Source organism: Entelurus aequoreus, linkage group LG27, assembly GCF_033978785.1.
Source record: "Entelurus aequoreus isolate RoL-2023_Sb linkage group LG27, RoL_Eaeq_v1.1, whole genome shotgun sequence".
NCBI classification, from domain to species: Eukaryota; Metazoa; Chordata; class Actinopteri; order Syngnathiformes; family Syngnathidae; genus Entelurus; species Entelurus aequoreus.
The window spans coordinates 24,763,764-24,790,319 of record NC_084757.1 but is presented as its reverse complement, the minus strand read 5'-3'; the positions used below and the strand labels follow the sequence as shown (position 1 = coordinate 24,790,319).

Below are 26,556 nucleotides of genomic sequence, written 5' to 3'. Positions count from 1 at the left end.
GTTCGGAAAGTTGCTAGGGATCAATTTTGGTTCAGATCAGATAGAGGTTGAGCTGAGCCAGGATTTCATATCAGTTTTAAAATTTAGTAGGGAAGTTGGAATTTTAAGGTCTGTTGGTAGTGCATTCCACTGTGTGGTGGCAAAATAGTAGAATGCATTTTTTCACATGAGAGTCTTGAATTTGGGGGGGGGGACAAGGTCTGAGGAACTCCCTCTCGTGTAGTACCTGTGAGCATCACTTACTCTGGTGAAATAGTTCGACAGGTACTTGGGGACAGTTTATATTAGTATTTTGAATACCAGGCACATTGCGATTTGGTGTACTCTTTCCTCAACTCTAAGCCATCCCAATTTGGTAAGTGGGCTTGAGTTAGGTGAGTCCTGTATGGGAGGTTGAGCAGGAGTCTCACCAGCTTGTTTTGGGAAGTTTGCAGTTTTGTTTTTAGTGGCCTTGGGATACTGGTGAACCATGAGGTGCAGGCGTACCGGTAGTCAAAATGCCCAAAAATCTAGTTTTATTATTGATCTTGGTGATTGCTTTTAATGCCATTTTTTCACCCGAGAGTGTTGTCCAATATACAACCTAGGTAAATTACCTTGTCTTTGCTGGTGATTATGGTATCACCTGCTTTAATCGTAAAGCCATGGGATTTACCTAGGTTGTGCTTGGACCCAAATAGGATGGACTCTGTTTTACCCAGGTGTAGTGACAGTTTGTTATCGGAAAGCCAGAGACAGAGATTACTTAGTTCGCTGTTTCTTGCTAGTGACAGTCACAACTATGGTACCAGGCTAGCCCTGAGAGGTGCTCTCAACCACCTTAAACCCAAAACTGATGTTTTGAAAAAGACTGTTATGTATAGGGAAATCACTTACTGGAATCGACTTCCACTATATCTGGTATCAAACACCAGCAGAGTGGGTTTTAAGAATAGACTGAGAGGAGAAGTATTGCGGAAAGAGATTATTCTAGATTGTACCTAATGTCATGACTGGTTTATTCATCTTCTTTTGAGTTATTTTTTGCTTAAATACAGTCTTGTTTCTGGTTATCGTTTTCATATTGATAATATCTTGATTTTGTATGTACTTTATGTCATATTTTATTCATTATGGTACTTTTTCGTCACTTAGAATAATGTTTGTCTTTGGTACACTAATGTGTATATTGTAGGCCATTGGTTCTTTGTTTTATTTTTGCAAAAAATATATATATTTTTTTATATTGCTCTTTTTTATCTTTGGTATGAACATTATTATGTAAACTCAGAGGTATTGTTTTTTTGTTTTTTGTTGTTGCTATTTTTGTATTACAAAATGTTATTATTGATCATGTTGTACTGCATTGTAATCTTTTGTTTTGTGATTGTGTAATGTTAATTGCTTGGACCCCAGGAAGAATAGTCTGCACTGCGGTGTAGACTAATGGGGATCCTTAATAAACTAAACTAAACTATTGATTATGTATATAGTATATATTTCTATATACTTACAGGCTGAGTCTCTTCACCATGCTTTTTCGGGGCTTGGGCGAGGTCGGGCTGCTGTCGCCGAGACCTTCGATTTCACATGACAAGGTGTAGCTGCAAACATTAAAACATCACAAACATTAGCGTTGTAAAGCAAAGAGATAAGGAGGACAGACAAAAAAAAAGGTAAGATTAAGGCCACGTCCACACGAACACAGACAGTTTCAAAAACGCATATTTGGGGTTAAAACGATCTCCATCCACACAAGTGAAGTTTCAAAACTGTCTCTGTCCACACACAAACGCATACACCTGCTGTCATGCACGTTTTGTCCAATCAGAAGCCAGAAAAAAGCAGCCACAGCCGACATGTTGGCATTACACCTCTGTTATGTTTATTTTCTTATACGAAACTGGGGGTGTCAAAGTCAAGGCCCGCGGGTGGAATTAATTATCCATGTCCCCCGGGATGATATTTGATTAGTATTAGAACCGGCCCGCAGGCCACAGCCGCCTGCTGCTGTTTTGCACGCACCAATAGTCCATCAGTGTTGGCGCTAGGAATTTTCCAAATGACCCCATCAACTCATAAAAAAGGGGTCCCACAGTAAATTTTTGGGGTCCCACTTTTTTGAAAACAAATGATAAATGTATGCATTATCCTGTTATATCTCACATTCTATATTGTGTTTTGGAAAAAGGTTGTCATAAACATTACTTAATTCATTAAAAAAAAAAATTTTTTTAATGCATATGTAAATGTATTCAGTTATAAACATTCATTCACTTTCTTCTTTCCTTCATGCATCTAAACTTTACCGCTGCTGGTATTTTCAAAAATATTTTTATTGTAATATTTTCAGAATGTGTTTGTTGTATTCTTGGCCAAAGTAAGACAAAGAAAACAATCTGAAGTTGTCTTTATTTTTTACTTTTAATGCTATGATTTTAATAGTCAGGCAGTGAACAGATTTTCCTCCATGCGGCCCCTGAGCTAAAATGAGTTTGACACCCCTGTACTAGACGTGCACAATGACATGTACATTATCTTTAAAACCAACCTGTACGTACACAGAGCCTTGGGAACATTATTATCTCCTTTTTTCAGTGTTTAAAGCGCGCTTGCACACCTGTGCTGCTGAAACCCAATACTGATAGAATTATAACATGTTTAGCAACATGGTGATGTATTACATGTGCAGTGAAGTGTACATTATTTCTAAAAGCAGCACGCACTAACGAGCCAAGGAAACCATTTTGCATGTTTAAGTGCCTATATAAAGTACACGGACGTGCATGTGCCGCTGCAAAACTCTCGTGGAATTATAAAGCATTTAATCATCGATATAGTGATATAGTACACGTGCAATGAAGTGTATATTGTCTTTAACATCAGTACACACTACAAGGAGGACGCTACATCATGTTTTTTTTGTTGTTGCTTGGTCGCTTTTTACGGCTCCATCTACAAAAATGGAAGCAACACATGTAAGTTGACTTCATGATTTGTTGTTAAATAAGGATTAAAAACATAAGATAATGTTGCACCTTTCTTTGACACAGAGCAAAAAGTCTTGCTTGTCAAAATTGTCCCATCAGGTGGAGGTTCCACAGCGATCGTATCCAAAACAGCTGACTGTCATTAGCGCCGGCGGTAGTGTCGCAAAACCCATTTTGATGTGTATTTTTAATCAATGTAAAGTGAAAATAGCAGCATGTTTACATTCAAACATTCAGTAAGTCCTCTTCTAGTGTGTTTAAAGGCAGCAAGGCAGTGTTGTTGAGCTTTGTAAATGACAGCACACAAGAGTGACGTCATCACAAGTCTCCATTTTTGCTGTGTACTCACACGTTTTTGACTAGCGTTTGCAAAAGTCTGCATTTTTTAAGACAAAAGTATGGGTTTGCGTGTGGACAAGAGGCCTAAACGCAGAGATAAGTATGCCTTTATTAAGTATCTGTGTTCGTGTGGACATGGCCTAAGAATAAGAAACGCAAAAAAAAGGGCAGGAAGAATAGTACATATTAATGCATTATTGTGACTAGTGGCTGTTTCTGCAATCGGCAGGGTGGGCTCTGACAAGAACGAGGCAGTAGAAAAACAAAATGCTGTCATGTCTATCATGCTAACTTACAGTGTTTCCCACACATTCATTTATTTGTGGCGGCCCGCCACGAAAGAATTACGTCCGCCACAAATAGATTTTTTAATTTTTTTATTTATTCTTATTTTTTTGTCCTGTCCAGCTTCTCAGGCAAATCATATAGTTGATGTAGATGCCCATATAGGCTGTTCAGATTTACTTTACAAAAGAGAAGTGTAGGATACTTCTCTTGTTGCCTTATTTGTATTTGACCACTACTGTTTTCTGTTTATTTGTTACTGACTGTGGCAGGACACCTCTGCCTCTGTTTCACTTTATGTTGCTGGTAAATAATATGGTTGTAGTAGTAGTAGGCTAAAGTTAAATTATTTAGTATGCACTAATTAAAGGGGCAGAGCTTTAAGAGACATTTTAGCTTTTATATTTCATAAGATATATTTTTTGTAAGAACCACAATTAATACATATATTTCGGTGAATAACTTATTGTTCAAATCTGTATATAAATATGTACATAAAGTGTTGTAATTATATTGTAAAATGGATGGATGGATGGATGGACATTTAAAACAAAACTGTTATTATTAATTAGTAAGTATACATTTTTTGAGCCTTTTTAGAGAAAATTATATCATTGTAGTAAATTATGCAAATTACTCGATGTCATGTGACCACGCCCATAGCCACGCCCCCACCGCCACAGGTATCTTGGCAGTTTATGGGAAACACTGACTTAAGTCAAAAAATGGCAGCAGACTGTATTTGTGTTTGATTGTCTGTCTTGCTGGGATGTAACTAAAATTGATTGTAGCAAAAACGGCAAAAAATACAAATAAATCGCAGGCTACAGTAATTCCTAGTTAATAAATGATTGATGGAAGACAGAGGGGCCATAGCCTTTTAAAAAATTTATTCTGGGGCAGCGAGAGTGCCACTATTGAGAATCCCCTAGAAATAACATTCCACTCACAAAAATAAAAAATAAATATAATGGAGTGTCATACTTTTGTTCCTATGTTAGTGGTTTACTTCCTTGTTCCTGGGGATGACGTCAAATGACAGAAACATATCTTTTTTGACTCAGGGATGCCATGGGGGTTGCTTCAATTGTGTTTAAAGGCCCACTGAAACCCACTACTACCGACCACGCAGTCTGATAGTTTATATATCAATGATGAAATCTTAACATTGCAACACATGCCAATACGGCCGGGTTAACTTATAAAGTGCAATTTTAAATTTCCCGGGGAACTTCCGGTTGAAAACGTCTATGTATGATGACGTTTGCGCGTGACGTCAATGGCTGAAGCGGAAGTATTCGGACACATTGTATCACAATACAAACAGCTCGGTTTTCATCGCAAAATTCCACAGTATTCTGGACATCTGTGTTGGTGAATCTTTTGCAATTTGTTTAATGAACAATGGAGACTGCAAAGAAGAAAGCTGTAGGTGGGATCGGTGTATTAGCGGCTGGCTGCAGCAACACAACCAGGAGGACTTTGACTTGGATAGCAGACGCGCTATCCGACGCTAGCCGCCGACCGCATCGATGATCGGGTGAAGTCCTTCGTCGCGCCGTCGATCGCTGGAACGCAGGTGAGCACGGGTGTTGATGAGCAGATGAGGGCTGGCATAGGTGGAGCGCTAATGTTTTTATCAAAGCTCTGACGAGGTCCCGCAGCTAAGTTAGCTTCAATGGCGTCGTTAGCAACAGCATTGCTAGGCTTCGACAGGCTGGACAGCATTAACCGTGTGGTTACAGGTCCAGTGTTTGGTTCGGTGTCTCCTGATAGTAGTATTGTTGATCTTCTGTCTATCCTTCCAGTCAGGGGCTTATTTCTTTTGTTTCTATCTGCATTCAAGCACGATGCTATCACGTTAGCTCCGTAGCTTAAGTGCTTCACCGATGTATTGTCGTGGAGATAAAAGTCACTATGAATGTCCATTTCGCGTTCTCGACTCTCATTTTCAAGAGGATATAGTATCCGAGGTGGTTTAAAATACAAATCCGTGATCCACAATAGAAAAAGGAGAAAGTGTGGAATCCAATGAGCCCTTGTACCTAAGTTACGGTCAGAGCAAAAAAAGATAAGTCCTGCACTGCACTCTAGTCCTTCAGTCTCACGTTCCTCATCCACAAATCTTTCATCCTGGCTCAAATTAATGGGGTAATCGTCGCTTTCTCGGTCCGAATCGCTCTCGCTGCTGGTGTAAACAATGGGGAAATGTGAGGAGCCCTTCAACCTGCGACGTCACGCTACTTCCAGTAAAGGCAAGGCTTTTTTTTATCAGCGACCAAAAGTTGCGAACTTTATCGTCGATGTTCTCTACTAAATCCTTTCAGCAAAAATATGGCAATATCGCGAAATGATCAAGTATGACACATAGAATGGATCTGCTATCCCCGTTTAAATAAAAAAAATTCATTTCAGTATGCCTTTAAAATAACAAAAAGTGAACATTTATTAGTCGAACAAAATTTCCACCATAGAGATTGACGTATTATTTACCGATTAGATGGATGAGACTCTACATTTGCATTCTCGGGCAAGGGTAATTAACAAGATTTGCATCAAAATCTAATCTGTTCTTGTTCACATCCACAAAGTTAAATGTAGTTTTAAATGTCAAACTTTGATTACCTTTCCTCCTCGCTGAGCTGAGTTTGCCTCTTGAACCAGCGCAGGAACACCTGTTCCGGAGTCAGACAGTAGCTGTTGCAGGCCGACTGGAGCAGCTTGATCTGGGCAATCACCTCAAACTCCTGCAAAAATCATTGGTCACAAATTAGTTTGGATTCCAAAAGGGAGCCCCGTGTCGAGACGTTCAATTACTAGACTTAGACCTACTCTGCGTCTCTTCTCAAAGTTGATTAGACCACCCTGCGGAGAACACAAAGAGACACACATTTACTGTAGACGGACCACTCGCAGAAACAGGCAGAGCAAAAATAAATAAATACACATAATTCCTCACACGCTCACTGACAGTTGCGTCATCGTTTCTGACAGATGCCTCTCACATGCGAAGCCTCATGTAAACTTGCAAACACATGCACTCGAACCTTCAACAACATACATCAGGTGCAAACATACACAGACACACTAGACACTTCATTAGGTACACTTGCACAACCTTAATAGAGAATCCACTAGCAGGCTCTTAAATGTGCGACTGTACCTAATGTTGTGGCCACTGAGTGATGTTTTACTTCTGTTTACCTCTACTAGGTCAGGAAGTGCTGTATCCAGCATGGTCAAGTCTGTCAGAAAGGTCCCCAGGTAGGGTATGGTTCCCTGCATGGCTCCCTAAAGAGGAAACAGTGATTCAACGGACGTGCGAGTAGAGGAATGTGCAGCTCAAAAATATCCCCCGAAAGCACAGTTTTAGCTTCAGCTTTCAGTCTTTTGTCTCACCATTTCCTTTTGCAGCAGAAGTCTCTTGTGGGTACGTTTCTGATGCTCCTTGGCGCAACTCTCCAAACTGGCAAACTTGGAAGTACCTTCCTGTACGGAGGAGGAAAAAATAACTTTGGTTACGGACGTTTTAAAAATAGCGACCTACGGAATGTGCTTTCTTTTAAAATACATTTATCTGCTCTATAAACCGAGGCAAGTGATCACAAAGTAAAAGCTAGGTAAACACTAGGAATTTAACCAAGACAACTCCTTTTTAGTCTCTTGAGGAGACATTTACACTGTTTATATTGGACATGTTGCATAAACTGAGTAGGACTAAAATGCGTAATAAAAGATCCTTTGGTAATGCACTAATGGACAGCAACATCAACAGGATGCGTAAGTGCTTTCATACTCGCACCCTTTGTCCCTATTAATCAACATCTAAATGGCGTAATGTTGACTACATCTATTGAACAGCTGTGAATTACTGAATGTCTCTTAGGTTTAGCATGTTGTCATCACTACAGACCAGAATTTACTCACTGCATCCCTTTCAAATGCACTTTTCTGTTTGCCTGTTGGATTAATTACTTAAATGATTATATGGACAAACAACAATTTTGCCTTGTTCATATGCGCTATTTCACTAATTTCTGTTTAGGTTCTTAAGCCCACAGCTGACCAATTGGGGGAAGAGAGTGATGTCATGTGTCTTGTTGTGATGCATTTAGGTGAGCTGGGAGTTTTTACTGTTACACCAAAACTGGAAATCGCAGAAAGTTAATAAAACAACTGCTAATTATTTAACCAATCTATCAAAACGTATATAACCACAAAACAGTAGACCTATGCGATTTCTCCCGACCAATCAGTGGACAAAGGTGATGCTAGTAATGGAAAAAGTTACACTTAAATGTAATGAAATACATCCATCCATCCATTTTCTACCGCTTGTCCCTTTCGGGGTCGCGGGGGGTGCTGTAGCCTATCTCAGCTGCATTCGGGCAGAAGGCAGGGTACACTCTGGACAAGTCGCCACCTCATCGCAGGGCCAACATAGATAGACAGACAACATTCACACTCACATTCACACACTAGGGTCAATTTAGTGTTGCCAATCAACCTATCCCCAGGTGCATGTCTTTGGAGGTGGGAGGAAGCCGGAGTACCCGGAGGGAACCAACGCAGTCACGGGGAGAACATGCAAACTCCACATACATGTATATTGTAAATATATTGTTGTGTACCACAATATTATTTGCCTGTGTGTGGTCATTCAGTTACAATTTGAGCACAACCATTTTCTAGCGTGCACTTACCCTCATGAGCAGCTCTCTGCTGGTCAGGTAGTTGTTGTGATCAGAAAATATGTCCGACAGCTCCTCAAACGTCTGCATGCTGTCTCTGAGGAGCACAGACAAGTCAGACAAGTGCAAAATGTTACTCTCTCCCCCCAATTAAGGGGACTTACTTATGTACGCAGTTCCACACTCTCTTAAGCCTATACAGGGGGTTGGACTGCAGCGCGGACACGATGGCTCGCAAGGAGGAGAAATTCTTACGTATGCGACACTCCTTTTAAGAGAAAAGCAAACAGAAAGGCAGTCAAAACTTGGAGTCAATAGACACATATGTACAAAAATAGCCTTTGTAAGTAAAGATGTGGCAACCTGAGCGATATCTATCCAGCGCTGGATGATCCGCGCTCTGACATGCGGTCGTATCTGTCGATGTCGCAGCACCGTGCTGACCACACAAGCCGCTACCGCGTTGAACTGAGTGATGGTGGCCCGAATGGTGGGCGCGCTGTGCTTGTTGTGCTTCTTGTCCCTCTGGGACCAGATGGAGCCCAGGCAGTGGTGCGGCACCACCTTTTTGAACAGCAGCTGCAGCAAAGAAAAACAGGATAGCGTTGCACACCCTTTCCTTTAAAATACATTAACCTCCATGTTGGTGTTATCTCCTTCTACTCACTGCATCCATGTAGGTCAGCTGCTCAGCCACCAGGTCGGAGTCAAATGACAAAAAGTCTTCCTGGACCTCCCCGTCAACTTCATCCTCTTCCCCGAGGCTGTAGGAAGTGTTGCCGTGGAAGCCGGCTGAAAGCAAACAGTTGAATGGAATGTAATTTTGCAGATGACAATGGTTATGAACGTAAGGAGTATTTTTCAAAATGTCTACCATCAGATTCGTCCGTGCTGGCTTGTATCCGCAGCTGTTCTAGCAGACCCTCTGCCCGTCGCAGGGCCTCCGAGCTGGGCAGGGCCTTACCGAGGTAATCTATCACCCTGTGAAGGCAGGGGTAGTCTGGAGGCTCCTGGAAGTCTTCAGGACACTGGTCCAGCCAGGCACGCAGGATAGAGGCTAAGGCACTGCGAGGACGACAGACATGTTTAGACACGGACCTCAAAGATCGTGGCGGCAAATCAATCGAATCTCACTTTCTGATGGCTCCATTGCTTTCGGATATTTGGCTTCTCTTGGCATCTGGCTGATTTTCTTCCACATTTCCATACCTGCAGCAGAGAATACGGCAAATAAAAACCATGGCATGCTGAGTCGTCCCTGTAGTCATACCAAAATAGGCCTAGGCTGCACAGAGACTTTCTGTTTGTATTTACATCCAGTTTATGTCCAGTTTGATAGTACATCGCATTTGCACATCATTAATACGTTATTGTAGAAAAGGCATGGGCTATCACTAGTTTTGTTTTTAATGACATTTTATTAAAACACTAGGGTTCCCTTTAGGTTTAAGAAGCCCTTCCAAAATGTTGGGTTGTTTTGAAATGTTATTGGGATGCTGATACATGACTCAAACTATTTTATTGACCTTAAAGCAGGCAGGCACAATTTTTAGAAAAGGGGCATTGGAATTATTTTAAATGTGTGTGTTTACAATAAAACAAATACTTATATGGAATGAAATAATGATCATAAAATAAAATTTACAAATTAATAAAACTATATCATAAAAACATTGTTTATCGCTGTTATTTGGTTCCGGACCTGACAGTAATAAATTAATTTCCGTAAAGTATGATTATGGTGCGAGTTTATTTTGGATAATCATACATAAATATTTAGAGTTTTTCATTACAACATGTCCAAAAAGAAGTAGAGAGAAGCAGAGCTTACCCCTTTTTGTTTCGTAGTAATTGCTAACACATTTGTTTGTACTATCTGTAACATAAACATTGATTCAATAAATAAATAAGTACATAGATTAATAAATAGGAATGATTAATTATAAATCAAATATTTTCATAGCGGCTCCAGTCACCCCCGCGACTCCGAGAGGGACAAGCACTAGAAAATGGATGGATGGATATTTTCATAGCTAGAGCATAAAAACATGTTTATGACCTTATAAATACATTTTTCCACATTATGACAGACATGAAATAACATATTTTAGTCACCTTTACACACTTTTAATCCAATATCGTAATGCTGCCTGAGGTTGAGCCAATCAGTGGCCAGAATACTGAACAGCGTGGTCTGATTGTTTACTGTAGTGGCCAATACTAATTTATCTATATATTGTTTGTTTATTTCATCATCAGCCGTTGTCAGTCCACTGCTGGACGAAAGCCTCAGCATGTTTCTGCCATAGTGAACGATCTTAGCACCCCCTGTTCCTTGCCTTAACGAACCGCCATCTTGGTCTGGAGCTCTGGAACTGCTGGGGACTGGGGGCCGTCTTCTTGGCGTACTCTTCATGCTGGTTATTAGCTTACACCTTCCACGCTGGCTTGGTGCGGGTCGGAAGGGGTATTTTATATCAGAGATCCTTCTCCTAGACTAATTGCCTTACTGGGCTGTTGAACTTAGTCTGTCCTGTTGGTTGTCCACGCCCCAATTACCCAGGGACCCACTCAGCTTTATGGCGCTGACCGCCCGCCAGTCACAAGAGAAGGTGCAAACGGTTCTTTGTGTGCATTTTATAGATGTTAGTTGGGACTCACTAACCCCACACACAACCTCCCATCTCATGCCTGGATGTAGTTTAACGTCATACCCAAGTTTTTTTATTTAGCCATTTTTATTTCCGAAAAATTCTCAATTTAGGACCATTGTAGAATATGCATTAAAAAAAAAAATCTAAAATCCTAAAGGTGCTGAAACCGCAATATTCGGAGCACAATGTGGATGGGACATCTGTAAAGCACTACTTTTTTATTTACTGTGAATATAATTGGAAATCATATTCTGGAGGTGTGAACTTTTCCGTTGATTCCATAGTGGAAATAAATGCCTTTGTTTGCACTTTTATCCAAATTCTTGCTAACTGTGTAGGTCTAGTAGCTGTTTTATTATGTGAAAATCCCTACTATCCACCTCTACAGTTCTACAAATAAAATGGCATTGAACCCGCAGCAGCCCCCAAACTAGCGTGGGAGCAGCGCCTTACCTGTCGAGCAGGAGCTGCAGTACCGTCTGCGTGCTGGCAAAAGCTCTGTAGGTGGACAAGAAGATGGAGGTGTACGTGAGGTCGTTGTCGCCGAACGCCGTCAATAGCGTCTCCACTAGACGCTCCAGGGTTCCGGCGCGGATGCTTCGGATCTTGCAGGTCTCTAGCTGGCTCACTGTGTGGCCTGGAGGCAAGCGGTCGCCGTCCGCCTAATCATAAACACACGCATACGTAGAAGTTCACAAGACTTGAGAAGCTGTATTGCAGTGTCTTATCTTGTGTATGTTTTGGAGTTGAAGAGGTGAGAGAAAGAGGAAAGACCGATTCTGACCTATTACTCTTTTTTTTTTTATTCATCCAGATGTGTCTTACTATTGGAGAGTGAAACTGAGCGGTTGTAGAGCATTTAGGGGGGAGTAGTAGAAAAAGTGGCATAGACAAAGAGTGTTAGGACGCTAAGGCAGGAAACTCTCCAATCTGCTTCCAATCAACGCAGAGCCCTCCTACATCACCCCTTCGAGTTCTCCCCTCTGATAACAAGTCAAGAAAAACACTTATCTATCGCCGTGGCTGAGAGTACCAATTCCAATGTGCAAAATGAAGTATGCAATGACATTCCAAAGTAAAAGCAGCAATGAGCGTACATACACATTGTCATCGTACTGGAAGCGCTTGACTGCGTATGATAAATACGCTATGGGGAATAAGTATTAGGACACCTCCAGGAAGTGGAACTGGAAGAAAACGTAAAGTGTTGGGGCACACTCAAACTGACTTGTGTGCGATTTTGCCTTTCCTCACCTTTCACTCACACAACTAACAGCCTGTTTACGTGTCATGACTTCATAATACAACATTGTTGTTGACTTTTTGACTTATATAGAGTTGGTTTTTTTGAGCGATCGAGCGATATGTTTTTTTCAGGGCCGATATCGATTATTAGTAGTCAAGGAGGCCCACAGTCAATATTTGGAGCCAATATTCAACTTCAGTAAAATTTAAGTATAGGTCAGCAAACAGCTGCTTGTTTTCTTTTAAATACTTTTTTTAGGAAACGTAGGACCAGTAGCGTCATAATGTTTTATGCGGCGCTAATGTTGTGGTTAACTTATTACCAAAAAACCAAAAAGTGTGTCTAAGAGGAGCAAATAGTGTGGCCGTCTTAGCACCGCAGCGCAGCTTAGTAGAAAGGAGCACTGGTTAGTATTACTAACTTACTCTCTACTTATCACAATGTTTTTATTTTTTTAATACCTAATACTGGTATTATATTTGCATATATTGTATCTGCTGATGCATTTCTGTTGTAAAAAAAACAAAACATCAGCAGATACCGATAAAAGAAGGTCAATATTGATATATGTCAAAATGCCAATAATCGGCCCGGCCGATAATCGGTCGATCCCAAGTTTTTATGTAAATGGATGTAATAAATCAATCTATATATCAAAGTTTATTTACGGGAGGGGTGTCCATTACGTCGATGTGTCAGTCGATTGCCAGCCAGGCATTAAAATAATAGACCTAAAAATGAGCAATCATCAATCTTCACCAAGACGTCACCTGATTGACATTCACGGCACCCGAGGGTCTTGTGAGATGACGCTGGATGCTGCGAGCTCATTATTAAGAAAAAATGACCGACAGGAAGGCGAGAATCACATTTTATTTTAACAGACTCTCGCGCCGTACCTGCTGTCAAAACTCTAAAGACCGACTGCGCAGTTCCTATCTTCATAATAAAAGCACTGCTCCATCCTGTCTCAGAAAGGTGGTGTGCACAAGCTAGCAAGCTACGGAGTTTGCTGCCAATGTATTTCTTGCAAAGTGTATAAAAACTACTGTCTGATTCCAATCAATACAAGTAATCAGAATCAGGTAATATACCAACTTATATTATTGTCTTCATGAAAGAAAGGAATCTATATGTGTTAAACATGCTTGTATTATCATTAAACACATGTAACTTGTTAACAAAAACGTCTCTTTCATAAATAAATAAATATAAATTATATATATGAATGAGGTAGATCCCCTTGACTTGATCAATTGAAAAGTAGCTTGCCTGCAGAAAAAGTGTGGGCACCCCTGATTTACGGTATATAGCCCTTAATCACAAGTGCCTCAAAGGGCTTCACAAACCACGATATCCCCGGATCTTAACCCATATGCGGGCAATAAAAAACCCAACCCAATGGGACAATAAGAAACCTTGGGAACGACCACCCCCCGCCTGGGTGACCGGGTGCAAAGGGTGTCGAGTGGGAACAGTTAATAATGTGGGAGTCCAGTCCATTGGGAGGCCAGCAGTGGGATCCTCTTGCATGTTTGTTATGAAAGGTGGCATTATAATAATAATGGACAGTATTTTTCCACTAGAAAACTGTCTAAAAAAGGCAGCTTATCCTGCATTTGGGATCGAAACATTTCTACTTGCAAACCAACACGTGGCGGCAAACGACTTCAATCCTTAGCAAGTCAAGAGTTTTTCTTTCTGTCACGCACACTCAGGTAACCTGGAGAGATGCTGCCGCAACACAAAAGTTTAGCACGATATCACACAACAGGAGAATTCATGATGCTAATTTTAAGATTGTATTGATTAATGAAGTCATCTAAAAACTGTCAAGATTCAAGAAGCTCGGAAATATATGCCTGTGATGGCCAGATGTTGAGAACATGATTGTCTTAATATTATCTTTTTTGTCTTCCAAAAAAAAAGCATAGGATTATTTCGGTGCTAATAAGGGGTGCGAGGTACAATCACACTGATATACGAGGTTGGGTTCTGAAGTGATGTGTGATCAAGAAAGTGTACTTGGTTTGGTATAAGGGCCACAGCACTCGCACTAATCAAGCAAACTGGACTTTAGGTGTCAAGTGAGCCCATACAAGTGAGCAACATTAGAAAACCACATAATTAAAATAAACACACCATCTCATTTTGGCTCTGATACAGCTGGCATTTTGTACAGTGACCACCATAGCGTCCTTTCGCTGAGCCAACGTTTTTCCTTTTCAGTGCATAAAAGGCTGCAAAACACACAAGATCCAGCTTTCTCGTGTACACAACAGAACAATCATTTGTGTTAATTCCACAGATGACGCGTGTTCCTGCTCTCCTGCTGCTAAATCGCCTAAACCCACCCCAACATAAATACTCGGCAGTTTTACTGAAATACTGCTGAGCGTGTCACAACGCGGCGTAAACAACATCGTTTAGGAAACAGAGGTGTCTTGTGGGTAACAGACGTTAAATGCACAACTCAAGGAAAAGCCTTTAATGCTTTTTAATGCCGGAGCTGCATTTCGTTAAACTACTGCTGCTGCAAAATGGAGAGGGGGTAGGAGTGAGCAGTTCAGGAAAGTCAGGAAATCACATGCTTTGGCTCAAAGAGAATGAGCAGCATCGGTCGCTGTTAAAGGTGAAACCCACAGCGGGAGATTTATAGCTCCGACGTTAAAACAACACAATGGTTCGTTCGGGTTGGAAGCAACGGAGATGAGCTCTCTCTGCACAAATAGGTCAATGTCTTAAAAGTCTACACACTTGATATTTTTCACTTGGAATGCACGTTTGTCAACAAGAGAGTGGAAAATGCATTAAGTTACCAAACAAACAAGAGATACACATTACCACAGTGCTGCTGCTGTGAGAGTATTGAGTTCACACACTCACCCCCAGCCATCTTGCACCCTTGTTAGCTGCCTGTTGAATCTGAACCCTCTTCAGTGTTACATTGTAGATGGCTCCTTCCTCCACTTCCTCCCCCCAGTCCTGCACAGAGCTCTGCACAGAGGGAAAAGAATGTATAATAATGTATCACATCAACTTATATCGTATATAAACTACAACAGTCAAAGCAAACGCATGATATTCATTACAAAAACTATCACATTAATTATGTATGAAACAGATTATTTATGCAATTTATTTTGACCGCATATGCTCCTTTAACCACGGAGGCGGCTCAGGTTGATATACATACATATACAGTACAGGCCAAAAGTTTGGACACACCTTCTCATTCAATGTGTTTTCTTTATTTTCATGACTATTTACATTGTAGATTGTCACCAAAGGCATCAAAACTATGAAAGGTGAAATAACTGAAAACATGTTTTAGATGCTAGTTTCTTCAAAATAGCCACCCTTTGTCTGATTACTGCTTTGCACACTCTTGGCATTCTCTCGATGAGCTTCAAGCACACGTGTGAAGTAAAAAAACATTTCAGATGACTACCTCTTGAAGCTCATCGAGAGAATGCCAAGAGTGTGCAAAGCAGTAATCAGACAAAGGGTGGCTATTTTGAAGAAACTAGAATATAAAATATGTTTTCAGTTATTTCACCTTTTTTTAAGTACATAACTCCACATGTGTTCATTCATAGTTTTGATGCCTTCAGTCACAATCTACTATGTAAATAGTCATGAAAATAAAGAAAATGCATTGAATGAGAAGGTGTGTCCAAACGTTTGGCCTATACTGTATATATGTGCATATATACAGATACATATATACATGATCTCGAGAAATTAATCCACGCCTTTATCTCGAATCGTTTAGACTACTGCAATGCCCTGTATGTAGGCATTAGCCAGGCCTCCCTCGCCCGCCTGCAGCTCGTGCAGAACTCTGCTGCTCGTCTGCTAACACAGACCCACAGACGTGAGCACACCACTCCTATATTAGCGTCCCTTCACTGGCTCCCTGTGCGTTACTGAATCAACTTTAAACTCCTTTTATTTGTTTTTAAATGTCTAAACAACCTCGCGCCAACATATCTCTCTGATCTCCTTCAGCCTTACTGCCCCACCCAATCCCTAAGATCAGCCGATCAGCTGCTACTGACGGTCCCGGACACAAGGCTGAAGCTTAGAGGTGACAGAGCTTTCGCCGCTGCTGCTCCCAAGCTCTGGAACAACCTACCTCTTAGTGTTAGACAAGCCTCCTCTCTTCCTGTTTTTAAATCGCTCTTAAAAACATACTTTTATTCCATGGCTTTTAACACTAAATGATATCCATCCTGCAATGGCGCCCCATAATACACCTGCTGTGAACCTGTTTTTATGTTTTTATATTTTTTTTATTATCTTTTTTATCGTGTTCTGTTTGTGTTGTGTTTGCTCGGTTCTCGTATTATTTTTAACCTGCCCATTGTACAGCACTTTGGCTACCCCTGTGGTAAATTTTAAATGTGCTTTATAAATAAAGTTGATTTGATTTGATATATTCTAGGGCTGCAGCTATCAGTTTTTTTAGTATCGATGAAAAAAGACGCTTTATAGCCTCATTGTGTATTTCAGGGAAACTTGTTGAAATACAAATTTTTTTGCTTCTTTTTTTTTTTTAAATAAATGCACATCATCAACATTGCAATTGCACTTTTAACATGGGTGCATTCATCCATCCAGACATCCATTAATTTTCTACCGCGTGTCGGTCGGTGGGTCGCAGGGGGTGCTGGAGCCTATACCAGCTGCACTCAGGCGGAGTACACCCTGGACTAGTCACCACCTCATCGCAGGGCCAACACAGATAGACAGACAACAATCACAAAATTAAAAAACAAAGAAACTCTGCTGTTTGGAGCCACACAGATCACAACACCCACTCACCATTGCTCTCATGTGCTCTCTATTGCAGCAGCCGTGTGGAAACTATGTCCGTGTCTTTCAAGTTCTGTGCCCTCCAAGCAGTCTGGACTCTAGTAACGCTAACGCTGGGCCGATAAAACAATATCAATATAAATCACGATTGACACGTAATCGATATTAATAAAACATTCATTATACCGGTAGATATATTTTTGCTCGGAAGAAAGGGGAAGTTGTGAAGCAAGGTTGGTTGCATGAACAAAGACACTCGCTCTCCGGTAGCCGAGCAACGCGGGAAGTGATCACTGATCCGTTGGAGTGACACGCTAACAGCCATTCAGGCAACAGTATCAACTATCAAGTGGCGCCATCTTGTTATCTCGCGGTTGATTCTTTGAAGTGAGAAGAGAAACTGTGATATCTTGATACAGGATATCAACTCAATAACAGACACTTGTCTTAAGTTTTGTGGTGCAGACGGTGCGGCAACATCCTGACACTTCTAATGCCTCGGTCTAACGGTCGTAAGTCCCCAAAACTATTTTTCAATAACTTATCAATACTGCCATCTCGTGTCTCAAAACTACATTCAAATCTACGATTAGGGATGATGTTTGATAAGGAATTATCGAGTTCGAGCCTATTATCGAATCCTCTTATCGAACCGATTCCTTATCGATTCTCTTATCGAGTCCAGATAGGTTGTTGTTTATGGAAAAAAACACAATATTTGGTTTAACAAAAGCTCACTTTTATTATATAATAAAAAATAAAAAAATCTAATAAATAAATAAATATTGACTGTTACCCACCTAAAAAAATAAAATAAAATAAAATAAATATTGACTGTTGTTACCCAAAGTATATTAAGTGGGATTTTTCAGAGAAACAAATATATACAGTAACACAAAAACAATCTGTCTCTGTGATCACTATAGGTGTATAAATAATAATATAGTGTTAAATAAAATCAGTCCCTTGGGCACAAAACTGAAAATAATACAGCTCTCCAAAAAGTGCACTTCTGCTGCTATTTGACATAACTGTTTATGATGCTTTGACATTTTTGCACTTTATTTCTTTATTGAAAGAAAATTCTATGAAGAGAAAAGTTCTTTGCAAATGTGGTTACAATGCTAAAAAATTAAAAGTTAAAGCTAAAAAAAGAAATACACTTTATTGAGTTAACATTATTTCTTTATAGGGGGAAAGATGTTATGAGCTAGAGAATATAACAACTACACTACCCAGCATGCAACGGGAGTTACGAGCATGTGCGGTAGCCCCGAAAAGTGTTGCATGTTGCCACGCTGTGAAAGTAAACGTCAAGAACTCAGCCAACACGCCTCGTCTGCATTATTTATAATTAGACAAACAACACATCTACAGTGTGATTTTGTTTTGTTTACAAGGAAAGAAAAACAAAAGTTAAAAAAGGGAGATGTGTTGTATATATATGAATGTGCTGCGGTTGTTTTAAGAACGTTGTGACAGCTGCCGTAAAGGAGGTGCGTTGCTAGCCTGGTTGCTATGTTTCCGGTTGGTCGTAAAAGTGTTCGTCATGTGTTTTACCCTGCTAAAATCTCTCAGTAAAGTTATTCGATGGATGATAGCTTTTGTTTTGAACTTTATTACACCTTGGAGCGCTTCTTCCCGTCCATTGTTTTCCTGCTTTCGCTATCTGCGCCTAATGACTGAGCTACATGACGCCATTTCTTGTGATGTCACACAGAGCATTTCTGGTCGGGACGGGATTCGAATAAAGAATCAACTCTTTTCCTTTACTATAGTGGTCTCGATAACGGGTACCGGTTCTCAAAAGGGGATTCGAGTCCGAGGACTCGGTTCTTTTGTTATCAAACAACCGGGAAAACCGGTTTCGAGTATCATCCCTATCTACGATACAACAGAAACTAAATTTGAGTGTTGCAGAGAGCAACTAAATTGTGAACAAAACTGAAAAAGTCCCCTCGACAGTTTTTGTTTTGGTTAAACGGACTGTAGTCAGACCAATGTGGTCTGTAAATTATGCAACTCCCCACCAAAAGCAGTAATACCACAAACCTATTTGACCAACTTAGCTGTGCTAGCTGGCCCTACCAGGCTACCAGAAACATTCTTCACTGATAAATAGCACCATTGGTAAATTGGAAATTGTATTTCTGTATTTTTTGGCTTGCTTAGATAAGTCATTAAAAATACCAATAATTATATCAATCAATATAAAAAAACTTATATTGTGATACAGTTTTCAGCCATGTCGCCCAGCCCTAAATTACGCTTACTAAACGATTAATCAAAACAAAACAATATAAATCAATGCTTTTTCTTAATAATCGTTGCAGATTTAGTGTATGACATTGTGACAATAGAATCCTATTTGTGTCCAAAATCGGGGTAATTTTTAAGTTAATTTAAATTACGTGTAATAATACAAATAATTTGCTGAGATTAATCGCGATGAATCAAAATCCAAAAGGGTGATTAATCTAATGATAGAAAATAAACATTAATACAAACCAGTGACGAGTGCAGAAAACATGAATTTACAACAAAATCCAATGTATGCCTGGTTTTTGACAAATACATTTGCTTAGTGTATTTTGGTCTATCTCTGACAACGAGTAAGCCATTAAAAATGGAAACATTTTGGAAAACCACGATCTAATTAATGATGGCAAACACTTTCTGCAATCAAACCTATTTTGCTTCCACCAAACTGTTTTTGGTAGCAAGACAAGAACATGGTGCATGAACATGGCCAAGTAAAATGCCATCAGATTTTGGATCTTTTGAAAAAATCCAGGATTTTATGCCTGAATATGAATAAATCGGGCCAGGGTAGGAGACAATACGTCGAGCATCATCACGCTGAACACCGCCCCCCCAGGGATGTGTGCTCAGCCCTCTCCTATTAACTCTGCCCACACACACTGCCTCAAACCGTGTCATCAAATTCGTCAAAGACACAACAGTTAAGGGTCTCATTAAGGGTGGCGATGAAAAGAGGGCTGCAACAGTTAATCGATTAATTCGACTACAAAAAAAATCTTTGATTTATATTCTGTTGCCTCAATTAATTGTTTAGTGATATAAAAATTGATCCAATCCAGACCGCATGCATTGCCCGGAACTTGAAATATGGGGACAGTTTCTGTATGGCCGCTGCAATAAAGCACCCATACGTGATCTGTGTGGCGGCAAACAGCAGATAGTTTTTTGTTCTCCCTCCATAATATCGTCCTACAATAGTGGTACCACAGAGACTGCACCATAACCTACCCCGCCATCAGTCTGGTATGGAAATTACTGTTGCACAGCGTCAGTCTCTGCACAGGATTATAGAAGCAGCACACTGGCAGACATAGACACCAAGCGTGCCAGCAAAATATTAAATGATTATTCCCATCCATCTCACCACCTCTTCATGGTTTGTGCCCTCCGCCAGACTCAGGAAGAGTTTTTTCTTTGAAACCATCAGAATACTGATGTCAATCGCTGCCCTGCCCCTCATACTTCCCCGCAAATACATTGAAAAACTATTCCAATTTACACTCCATCCATCCATTTTCTACCGCTTGTCGGGGTCGCGGGGGGTGCTGGAGCCTATCTCAACTGCATTCGGGCGGAAGGCGGGGTACACCCTGGACAAGTCGCCACCTTATTGCAGGGCCAACACAGATAGACAGACAACATTCACACTCACATTCACACACTAGGGCCAATTTAGTGTTGCCAATCAACCTATCCCCTGGTGCATGTTTTTTTGGAGGTGGGAGGATGCTGGAGTACCCCGAGGGAACCCACGCAGTCACGGGGGGGGGGGGGGGGGGAACATACAAACTCCACACAGAAAGATCCGGAGCCCGGGATTGAACTCAGGACATTCATATTGTGAGGCACATGCACTAATCCCTGTTCCACCTTGCTGCCCCCAATTTACACTCATTTTATTTATTTATTCATATTAATTTGATCTAAAACCATATGTGTACAGCTCCACTAATGGACATTGGAGTGTTACTTTCAAAGGCAAAATTAAAGTATTGCTAGAAACATAATTTTATATGGGACTTTATTGTATTATATGTATAGTACATGTTCCAAAAAGAAAAAAGCATAAAACACAGTATATTTAAATATACTAAATGTAAAAAAGGGAATAAATATTCAAAATAATCTAGTTTGGTTACGCCATCATGAGCGCAACACAAGGTTGTAAAAGTTTCAACTACAATTCTAAATAAGATGTCAAAAGCAAACTGATATAAAATACACGCAGTTTAAAGATTGATCAATACCTATTTATGATGATTTATCAAAATATAAAAGAAATATACCTGAACAGAACGCTCATGATGGTTACACCAAAAAGTAAGTTTTTGGGGCATGTTTATGCTATTCCCAAGCATCTCCTTTTTATTATCGTTGATTTTAAATGGTCAAACTAATGCATATTACATATGCATGCCCTAGTAAACAATAAAAAAAGTCATATTTATTTTGATTGTTACATTTTGAAGTACTTTTGTGCAGGTGGGTGCGAATGTACCTATTACCAAAGCTGTACACATATGTTGCCTTATCGTTGTTGCACTAAATGCGCTGTGTAAGAGAAATTTAATTCACTGTGCGTAACATATGAGAATGACAAAGACATAAAACTTTCAACTAAATAATGATTTAACAAAGTTAGGATGGGTCAGGTTTGCACGCTAAAGTGCCCCAGCAAAAGACTTGTATATTTTCAACACAGTTTTTTATTAGGACTAAGCACAAACTAATTGTAAATTAATTATTATTGTTAACTGTTATTTCACAAATGTTCTTTTCTTTGTTATAAAATAATGCCAAAAAAGCGAGCAAAAGTAAAACTATTTCCTCTACAGAACAACAGGACTAAGTGGAAAATGGACCATTTCGACCCAAATACTTTTTTTTGGTTTAGCTAGCAGGATAATGCATAAAATGCTTCACTGCTTTCCACTAAATTTTGTGGCAAGGAGAGGCAAGTACCTCAGAAGAACCCATTATTGTGTGGATTCAAGATGTATTTTCCCCTAATGCGTCACCCAATAATGCCTCAACCCTAATGACAAAGTTCTGATATATTGTTTAGGTGGGTATGTCAACATTGTTGTTTTCTATCATTAATGCATACATTGAAATAAGAAAAGCCAATTTGATGCGGATTCAAATTACGACTGCTAGGCTTTGATTAAGGTCACACTAGAAGAATCTGAAGCTCTGCAACTAACTACATTAGCAAGGACAAAAGTGCTGTAAAGCATCCACAACGTTCCAACCCCCAACGCCGCAGCATGTGAGGCCAACGTCCCCCTCTCTCTCTCTCTTGCCTCCACTCCCTTTAATTCCCCATCCGTCTCTTTTACTGTGTTCCTGTCTCGGTGGAGGTGAAGCCGGAGCTGCACAACCTTCAGGGAGCGATGAAAGGTTGACGAGTAGAGACGGAATGTGTGCAGACTCCCAAATGAGCCCCCTATGCGACAGCTCTGCATCAGACTTTTATTGCAGTGCTCAGCTCGAAATTAACATACATGAGGACATTAAGGGTCAAATCGCACACCTCAAGGCACTTTTTGTACCCTTTTACAAACTTGGAACAGCATCTGTACCTCTTTTTTTACAAACAGCTACCTCAGAGTCCAATAATTAGCCCAAAAGTACAGATTGTACCCCATTTCTAACAGTGTACGACTACCACTGACATGAAACAAAAAATTAGCTGTTTGGCCACAATACCCAGCAATATGTTTGGAGGAGAAAAGGTGAGGCCTTTAATCCCAGGAACACCATACCTACCGTCAAGCGTGGTGGTGGTAGTATTATGCTCTGGGCCTGTTTTGCTGCCAATTGAACTGGTGCTTTACAGAGAGTAAATGGGAGAATGAAAAAGGAGGATTACCTCCAAATTCTTCAGGACAGCCTAAAATCATCAGCCCGGAGGTTGGGTCTTGTGTGCAGTTGGGTGTTCCAACAGGACAATGACCCCAAACACACGTCAAAAGTGGTAAAGGAATGGCTAAATCAGGCTAGAATTAAGGTTTTAGAATGGCCTTCCCAAAGTCCTGACTTTAAACGTGTGGACAATGCTGAAGAAACCAGTCCATGTCAGAAAGCCAACAATATAATGTATATACTGTAATATTGTACATGGTCATTGGTATATATTGTATATATGTTATAGACATAATATAATATATCTGTATATATAGTATACTGTACACATATTATGTATATATTCGTATATACGTTCGATTTTTTATCGCTATATCAGTCTATTTATACCTGCATTGTCCTTTCCATCCTTACACTTTCCATCATTGTAACTGAGCTACTGTGTTGAATCATTTCCCTTGTGGATCATTAAAGTTTGTCTAAGTCTAAATTTAGCTGAACTGCACCAATTTTGTCAAGAGGAGTGGTCAAAAATTCTACCAGAAGCTTGTGGATGGCTACCAAAAGTGCCTTATTGCAGTGCAACTTGCCAAGGGACATGTAACCAAAATAATAATATTGCTGTATGTATACTTTTGACCCAGCAGATTTGGTCACATTTTCAGTAGACCCATAATAAATTCATAAAAGAATCAAACTTCATGAATGTTTTTTGTGACCAACAATTATGTGCTCCAATCACTCTATCACAAAAAAATAAGAGTTGTAGAAATGATTGGAAACTCAAGACAGACGTGACATCATGTTCTTTACAAGTGTATGTAAACTTTTGACCACAACTGTATGTGATCTTTCACAAAAAGATCCTGCATTTATTTGTCGGTGCATTTTACACAGACACTACCAAAGCGGGACAAGTGCGACACAGCATGCTGCAATCAGACGATTAGCTTCCAACACAAAAGGTCAGAAGAAGTGAGTCCCTACTGAATTTTAAACTTCACACCCCAGTTCCAGGTTTCCAACTTTCACTTTCACACAGTCCCCATTCCACCACTAATTCGCCTCTAAAATTTTGAAGAGCACTGACAGGGAATAGAAAGTCGAATCAACCTGATCATTTTTCAGCTTTTGGAGGTAATATCAGAATAGTACAGTGGTGGTGCCTGTGTGAAAGTGCAATACCTATTAGGGCTGCACGATTAATCGAAATCGAATAGACACAAAGGTTTTAATTAGTGTGGTAAATAAGGCAAGAGGCTGAGGTTTTTTTTCCTCCGCCATCACCGGCAATTGATTGTTAAGCCTGGCATTCGTTCGTCTCTCGCGTCAAACAGGAAGAAAGACATCTTACTTTGTGCAAAGCTCTCAGCACCTCGGCGCATTTATTTAACAGTAGAATTAACTGAACAGAGTGGCCCCTCTTTTCACTTATTCCCAATTTTTGACTTGGCGAAGACTAAGCGCAGCGGCGCCGCTAACACACTCATAGCAAAGAGAGCCTCGCGACTCGCCAGTGAGAAGTGCCGCAAAGTAACACAAATTAGGAGGGAAAAAAATAAGATTATAAAAGACAACTATCCCGTTGTGGGAATATTTCAGCTTCAAATCAGATGGGCAATATGAGCCCATCAACACAGACGAATGAGCGAAAATGCCATGATCACGTGATGACAATAAACAAAAACAAGTCCAACCTCATTTTTTCATCTGGGAAAAAAATGCCCTTTAAGATGTAATATCTATTAAGGTAAAATTTTTAGTGACAGAAATTAGTCCATTTTATTTTTTGTTTATTTATTTAGGATAACAAATTATTTACCCTCCACTTACAATATAAAGGTAAACAATTATACAGTAATGAAAACTAATTGTTTACATCCTTTTAAATTAATATTTGCATTAATAATATATATATAATGATTACATTACATAATAAACACTATAATTTTTATCGATTATTTATTCTTTTTCAAAGCTCTGTTTAACGGCGTGTCTCGGTTGGTAGAGCGGCCGTGCCAGCAACTTAAGGGTTCCTAGTTCAATCCCAAGCTTCTGCCATCCTAGTCACGTCTGTTTTGTCCTTGGGCAAGACACTTCACTCTTGCTCCTGATGGGTCGTGGTTCGGGCCTTGCATGGCAGCTCCTGCCATCAGTGTGTGAATATTTTATGTTGCACGATTGCACCAAGAAAAATTCCTAGTTTGTGAACCCGTTCTCAAACAATGGCAATAAAACTATTCTGATCTGATCTGATCTGAATGTGTGTATGTGTGAATGGGTAAATGTGGAAATAGTATCAAAGCGCTTTGGATACTTTGAAGGTAGAAAAGCGCTATACAAGTATAACCCATTTATGTATAAAATATAAAAATTGCAAATCGAATCGCAATCGCAGTTACGGAGAGAAAAATCGCAATTATGTTTTTTCTCAAAATCCTTCAGCCCTCATTTGGTTGCATTAAATGCAAGTATTTTATATGTATATTTGTCCCACATCTTATACTGGTGTACACACAGAGTTACAACAATGTCCCACTGGGTTCTGTGTTAAATGTACATACAATTGAAAGCAGCCCATACTGTTATGGTTATAGTGTGTAAATTTTGCAGGATGTCTAAATAAAATTAGCTTGATTCTACATCCACACACAGAAAGGGCCCAGGTTCTAAGTAAGTTACTTGCGTCTTTCACACTGCCGGATTTTTTCTGTGTGAACAAAAATGAATGGAATACCAGTGGGAAATGTTCTGGCTTTCTGAAGTACCATACTTTCCGGACTATAAACCGCTACTTTTTTCCAACGCTTTAAAACATGCGGCTTATAAAAAAGTGTTGCTAATGTATGGTGTTGGAGCCAGTTGGAGCCTATCTATATTATTTATTTATTAATTGTTTGACAATGAAATCAAATAATGTCAAGAATTATGTTAATGAATTATTGGATGTTTTAGATTTCATTGTGATTGACTGATTGTTTTCAGCTGCTCACGCTCCTACTGGTGAGCCACTTCCTCCTCCTATAATTAAGAAGACAGGACAGCTGGGTGCCCTTTGTCTGTCTATCATGTTGAAGGAGTGAGGAGTGAAACAGTTTGTTTACCGCTAAAACAAGTTATTTTGAAGCCACGCTAAAACAAGTTATTTTGAAGCCACGCTAAAACAAGTTATTTTGAAGCCACGCTAAATAAGTTATTTTGATTATGTTGAAAGTAAACCATGGAGAATATTTTTTGTTTGTGAAAATAAATTATGATCATTTGGAATCTAGAAATATCTCCGCGAGTGCTTATTAAGGAATTTAGTGAGTCAAACACCTCCTCCTCAAGACTACTCTGCATTACTTTATTTTTATTTTTTCAAACTTTTTGGAACGCGAGAGTAGCCGCTACATATGGATTTTTCTATAGCGACAACTAAATCATGGAATGTATTAAGCAAAGAAATGTACTTAAATGATCCACTTTAAAAAACGATTAAAACTCAAAGTGTTTACAAAGCACAAGGAAGAAGAATCCTGATAGACATAATGAACATTAAAAAAGAAGACAATCCTATTTATCTCAACAAGGATGAATAAAAACAACATTGACTTTTCTGTTTTGTTTGATCAACCCCTCTACTGCCATGTTACAGGCACCATTTG

General features: G+C 39.8%; 1 protein-coding gene across 2 annotated transcripts in view; it reads right to left on the bottom strand.

The window, feature by feature from the left end:
• The window catches only part of rgl1 (ral guanine nucleotide dissociation stimulator-like 1), a 98,690-nt gene that overhangs the window by 4,317 nt on the left and 67,817 nt on the right, over nucleotides 1-26,556 (bottom strand). For both annotated transcript variants that reach the window (XM_062039519.1, XM_062039520.1), the window contains 13 exons: nucleotides 15,071-15,181; nucleotides 11,392-11,600; nucleotides 9,419-9,493; nucleotides 9,159-9,349; nucleotides 8,952-9,076; nucleotides 8,648-8,863; nucleotides 8,449-8,552; nucleotides 8,297-8,381; nucleotides 6,993-7,082; nucleotides 6,798-6,884; nucleotides 6,426-6,458; nucleotides 6,219-6,340; nucleotides 1,494-1,583 (listed from right to left, as the gene is read on the bottom strand). In XM_062039519.1, the coding sequence (XP_061895503.1) occupies nucleotides 1,494-1,583; nucleotides 6,219-6,340; nucleotides 6,426-6,458; nucleotides 6,798-6,884; nucleotides 6,993-7,082; nucleotides 8,297-8,381; nucleotides 8,449-8,552; nucleotides 8,648-8,863; nucleotides 8,952-9,076; nucleotides 9,159-9,349; nucleotides 9,419-9,493; nucleotides 11,392-11,600; nucleotides 15,071-15,181 (1,538 nt within the window). The remainder of the gene's footprint in view (nucleotides 1-1,493; nucleotides 1,584-6,218; nucleotides 6,341-6,425; nucleotides 6,459-6,797; nucleotides 6,885-6,992; nucleotides 7,083-8,296; nucleotides 8,382-8,448; nucleotides 8,553-8,647; nucleotides 8,864-8,951; nucleotides 9,077-9,158; nucleotides 9,350-9,418; nucleotides 9,494-11,391; nucleotides 11,601-15,070; nucleotides 15,182-26,556) is intronic.